The sequence below is a fragment of the Rattus rattus genome, chromosome 14, assembly GCF_011064425.1.
Source record: "Rattus rattus isolate New Zealand chromosome 14, Rrattus_CSIRO_v1, whole genome shotgun sequence".
Classification (NCBI taxonomy): Eukaryota; Metazoa; Chordata; class Mammalia; order Rodentia; family Muridae; genus Rattus; species Rattus rattus.
Window position 1 is genome coordinate 56,767,871 of NC_046167.1, and position 5,676 is coordinate 56,773,546.

At 46.3% G+C, this 5,676-nt stretch overlaps 1 protein-coding gene across 1 annotated transcript; it reads left to right on the forward strand.

Annotated features, from left to right (window-relative positions):
- Positions 1-336: 336 nt before the first annotated feature.
- LOC116883705 (triosephosphate isomerase-like) lies at positions 337-1,724 on the forward strand. The gene has a single exon (XM_032884921.1). It carries the CDS (start codon positions 382-384, stop codon positions 1,132-1,134), a length of 753 nt encoding a protein of 250 aa, XP_032740812.1. The 5' UTR covers positions 337-381; the 3' UTR covers positions 1,135-1,724.
- Positions 1,725-5,676: the final 3,952 nt, after the last annotated feature.

Here is a 5,676-nt window from a genome sequence, read left to right on the forward strand (position 1 = left end):
TGGTAGAACGCTTGCCTAGCAAGCGCAAGGCCTTGGGTTCAATCCTCAGCTCCGGAAAAAAAAAAAAAATGCATTTCTACATAGCACAGGCTAGCCTCCAACTAGGGATCCTCCTGTCCCAGCCTCCAAAGTGCTGGGGTTGTATGTACCACTAGGCTTGGTTCCTGATACCCCTAATTGCAAGCCGTGCACTTGCATCCGTAGAAGATCATTGTGACATCCACACTCTCCTCCCCACGTCACAGATGAGGAAGCAATGAACTCAGTGGCTGATTCCCAGCCTGGAGAGCTGGCCCTAAGTCAGTTTAATACCTCAGATGCCTGTGTGTAAAACTAAGAGCAGGTTTTTGTACTGACCTTCAGAGAGTTGATCCTTGTGCAATGGCGCCTTCCAGGAAGTTCTTCGTCGGGGGCAACTGGAAGATGAACGGGAGGAAGAAATGCCTGGGAGAACTCATCTGCACCCTGAACGCAGCCAAGATGCCGGCAGACACCGAGGTGGTTTGTGCACCGCCAACCGCCTACATCGACTTCGCCAGGCAGAAGCTGGATCCCAAAATTGCTGTGGCTGCACAGAACTGCTACAAAGTGACCAATGGGGCCTTCACTGGGGAAATCAGCCCTGGCATGATCAAAGACTTAGGAGCTACCTGGGTGGTGCTGGGACACTCTGAAAGAAGACACATCTTTGGGGAATCAGACGAGTTGATTGGGCAAAAGAAAGTGAACCATGCCCTATCCGAGGGACTCGGAGTGATCGCCTGCATTGGGGAGAAGTTAGACGAAAGGGAAGCTGGCATCACTGAGAAGGTTGTTTTTGAGCAAACCAAGGCCATCGCAGATAATGTGAAGGACTGGTCCAAGGTGGTCCTGGCCTATGAACCGGTATGGGCCATTGGGACTGGCAAGACTGCAACCCCTCAACAGGCCCAGGAAGTACACGAGTGGCTCCGGAGATGGCTGAAATGCAACGTCTGTGAGGGGGTGGCTCAGTGCACTCGGATCATTTATGGAGGTTCTGTGACTGGAGCGACTTGCAAAGAGCTGGCATGCCAGCCTGATGTGGATGGCTTCCTCGTGGGCGGTGCATCTCTCAAGCCTGAATTCGTGGACATCATCAATGCCAAACAATGAGCACTGCTCATCCCCCTACCTTCCTGCGTAGCCTGGACCAGGTTGCCCAGAAGTTTAGTAACTGCTCCCGCCAGTCACATGCTTCTGATGACATCATCAACTCCATCTTGTGACCTAATCCATACTGTACCTTCCTGAGCCTCTTACCTCCCCATAATAGTTGGGACCAGGCCAATCCCTTTACCACTTACAATGGGTAAAATCAAATATGTCACCAAGATGGCTTCCTGAGGAGGGGAAGGAGTAGAACTGGCTGTCCCTTTGGGCCCTAATGGGTGAAAACGGCCTTCCATTGGTTTGGGATGGAAACTCACGGCTGGACCACAGGAAGTAGACTTCTTGTCACTTTGGCCTGTCACTTAGATGGCCTTGGCTCTAGCTTCACTCCCAAGCCCTACTGGATGTGTGATGCAGAGATTCAGAGTCTTCGGATCTGAATTTCAGTGTACATTAAGGCCAAGATCCTCTTACTCTTAGAGGCCTGGGATATCCCCTCCTCCGCAGTGCCAAAGCCCTTGTATTGTGTTTGTGAACCATACTACGTATAAGGGAAATAAACACCTGGGCCTAAAAAAAAAAAAAAAAAAAAACTAAGAGCAGATTGAAAAACCTCTCCACAGACACACAGCCCATATCCTGAGAGTCAGCCATGGCATGCACAAGTTCTTCCCTGAAATCACAAACAGCATATTTTAAAGAGCAACTGTCTGCCACTGAATGTCTGAAGAAATGTTTATGAAATACTAATAGACAAATTGTATTCCTTAAGTTATTTCTGATCTCTCAGGAAACTCAAAAACATGTATACCATATATTCAAAACTATCTGGGGGAGAAAAAAAAAAAAGATGGACCAAAGTTTTGAAAGTAGACTGCCTTGGAGATAAAACACTGGGCAGGAGTCTGAGGGACTGCATTCCAATCTGTGTGATATCAGGAACCATCTGAACTCCTCTGATCTTGTTCCCTCATATAAGATACTACTAATGCCATATCTGAAATGGCACCATACTTGTCAGAGCCATGATCAAACACTTTTCTACATGTGCACAGAGATCAAAGCTGAGAGAGACTACTGGTCTACCCATGGTCTTATGCTTGGAAGCACAGTGTTGGACATTGGCAGTCCTCACCCTTACCTGGAGGATTTGCCAAATGCAACAAAGATATGATACACAGCAAGTTCCCTCTTGCTCACACTTTATTTAGGTTACCCTGTACCTGAACCTTATCTTCTCAGCCCACATAAGCCTATTGTGTTCAGCTCAACTATCAGAAGCCCCTGGACTGGTATCTGAGGGCAGAGACTAGCCACTGGTGTCTTCAGACTTTCCTCGTCATGCAAGATGGTTCAGTGGGTAAAGGGACTTTCTATGCAAGCCCAATGCCTGAATTTGATCCCAGAACCCACGCAAAGGTTGAAAGAGAGAACTGACTCCACAAAGTTGTTCTCTGACCTCCACACACATGTGCAAGGGCACATGTGAGCCTGTGTGATCACACATGCACACACACACACATGCACACACACACACACATTTTATGGACTCTAAAAAGATTATGTGTCAGTAATTTAATGGCTGATGTGTACTGTTAAGAGATGGACATACTCAGGTGTGTTCGGGTCATGAGTGCTCCGCACTATGAATATGTTACACCATTATAAAAAGAGCTAACATTGTCGCGTTTCTCTCTCTGCTCTTTGCATTTAGACATAGCATACCTCCCTGGTCCATGGAATCCAAGATACCCATCATTCCTCACAGGCTGCTGGCACCTAGAACAGAGACTTTCCAGACTCCAGAAATGTTTGGAAATTTTTCTATTCTTTACAAAGTACCCACTCTCAGATATTTTGTTATAGCAATAGAAGACAGGCTAAAACAATGTAGGAATCACTTGACATTCCGTGATGTTTGTCTGGGCATGGTGGCACATGCCTTGGATATCAGTAGTTGGGAAGCAGAGGCAGATGGATCCTTGTAAATTCAAGGGCATCTTGATCTACACAGTGAGTTCCAGGCCAGCCAGGAAAAAAAAATTGAGGCCTGCTGAAAATTTTTTTCTTCATAATGCATTAAAATGTCCAAGCAGGGGACCTGCGGTACAGGTAAGTGGATGAATTCTGAACTCTGGAAGGATGGCTCATCCAGGGCTTCAACCACCACCACAACCCACCCACCCAAAGCCTTTATAATGCCTTTCCACTGCAGGACTTATGGCGGTAGCAGGAGGGCTGAGGACTGAAATCTCCCTTTTGTAGAACATAGACTAAGTACATTTAGAAATGTTCCTTTAAACTTCCTGATCTAACAAACTGACATTCTATTGTGTTATGAAATTATAAGAGACTAAGGAACTGCTAAACTAGAGGCATTCCCCATATAACCTAGAATCCAGAAGCCCTTGTCACAGGACCTAGTGAGAGGTCAGCTCTCCCTCTCATCTTGGAGAGCTGTGAGTCTCATATGTAAACATAAATACACTCTGCACACATGTGCATTTGTAGCCAGGGCAAAGAGCATGTTTTGTGTGCTGAGTGTCCCGGACTCTCTTGCCCTACAGGCTCAGGGTGGACTTTGTGCCTGGGTTATGAATTCTCACTGAGAGAAATCAAAAAAAGAGCTCACAGTTACTGAGTGCTCTCTGAAAGCCGGAATCTTTACATAAGTTATCTTCAGCACGCACACCGACTCTTCAAGCTCCGGAGAGAGGATTGTGTAACTCACCCAAGGTCACACAGCCAGCAAGTGACACACTCGAACTCCTGATTTTTCTGACCCCAGAGTTCAGGGTCTGTTCGCTAGACCAGGAGCTGGCAAACTAAAATCTCTGAGCTAAGTTCTGTCTGACACTTTTTTCTCTACTGTCTGTGAGAAAACAAAACAAACAAACAACATTCTATATTTTAAAAATAGAAATATTTAGAAAGAAAAGAAATAATTTATAACTTGCCTGTCTTTTTTTTGTGTGTCAAAGTATCTGTCAATAAAGCTTTACTGAAACGTGGTCCTCTTGTTTGTTTACATATTGTCTGTGGTTACCTTTGTACTTTCATAGCCCCAACAGAAACTGTTGCAAAGTATGGCAAATTCTGGTGTGTTTTACTACCTGGACCTTTACAGAAAAGGCTTGCGGTGTTCAGCCCTAGACAGAGCACACCTCAAATAGACCCATAGTGAGTAGCAGGACCCTCTCGGCTTCGCTCTAAGGAACCAGCAAATCAGGCTCTGGCAATCCCTCACACATGGTAGGGGTGGGTAGAGAACGTGAGTCTCACCGTCAAGATCAGCCTGGTCTATATAGTTAGCTCCAGGACCGTAGAGCTACACAAAGACCCTACCTCAAAAATCAAAATCAATTAATTTAATTTTAAAAAGTCAAAATGCATTTGAGACCGTTAAACATTTTGATGAGAGAGAAATAGCTGAAGAGAGCAACTGAGTAGCGAGCACTGAGGTGCTCTGCTGGGAAGAGAATTTACTGATTTGCTCTCTGATGGGCACAGACTCACAGGCAGGGTGGCTTTCGCCTTAGAAATTTACTGTCCCCTAGTTTTTAAAGCCGGGGTGTTGGCAGGCTTGCTTCCCAGAAAACTCTAGACAGATAAATTGAAGTTTTCTTGAGCAAAGAACCCTTCACAACTCAAGCAACAATCATAGTAGAGGATGCTGACAGAAATCTACTCAGCAAGCCAGGAACCTTTATGGCCCACAGGAGCAAGCTAGAGAAATCTCCCGATTGGCTGGTGACGCCAGGCGTTTGCTTTATTGGGGGCGTGGTATGGGGCTGGATGCTTATGGTTGGTTGAAGTATAGCCATTTGTGTTTCCCCGAAGCTCAACTGTTTGTTGATGAAATTTACACTAAGTTGTGTGGTAGCTTCTTCCCTGGAGTGCCGTGATAGAGCCCTCAGAGCACTGGCCTGCTGCTGCGTGCTGTCCATGTCTTTAATCCCAGAGGAGGCAGGCAAGAGGCAGAGGCAGGCAGATCTCTGAGTTCGAGGCCTGCCTGGTTTACATAGTGAGGTCCAGGACAGCCAGGGCTACACAGAGAAACACTGACTTGAGAAAACAAAACAACAATAAAAAAAAAAAGAAAAGAAAAGAAAGGAAGAAAGACCAACAACTAACTCATCGAGGACCTCCTTAGAACGCAGCTTAGTCACAGAAGACAACGGAGCGGTTGGGTGATAGCCTCCCTCTTGCTGACAATCATTTGAAAATCTAAACTAGTTATGGCAACTATGTTCCTAGAGAGCCCACTGAGGCCCAGGAAAGGCAGTGACAAATCACCCACTGGCTGTATGGGAACCAGGACAGGAACCCAAAGAGATTCGTCTTTGCCTGGGACTTTCTCCACAGTACCTGTATCGCCCTGAGACGCCAAACTCAGCCTTTCAACACTAACTACAGGCTTCGAATCTAACCTTCCCTCAAAACCCCTGACCCACCTAAAGATCGGCAAGTCACCCCGTAATCTTTTCAGGAGGTCTGATGGCTGGGTAGCCTGTAATTTCCTCGACTCGCATCGCCCATTCCCAC

Bases quoted from the DNA above. Each gene is read 5' to 3' on its own strand.
- LOC116883705 (XM_032884921.1), top strand. From the start codon at position 382: ATGGCGCCTTCCAGGAAGTTCTTCGTCGGGGGCAACTGGAAGATGAAC.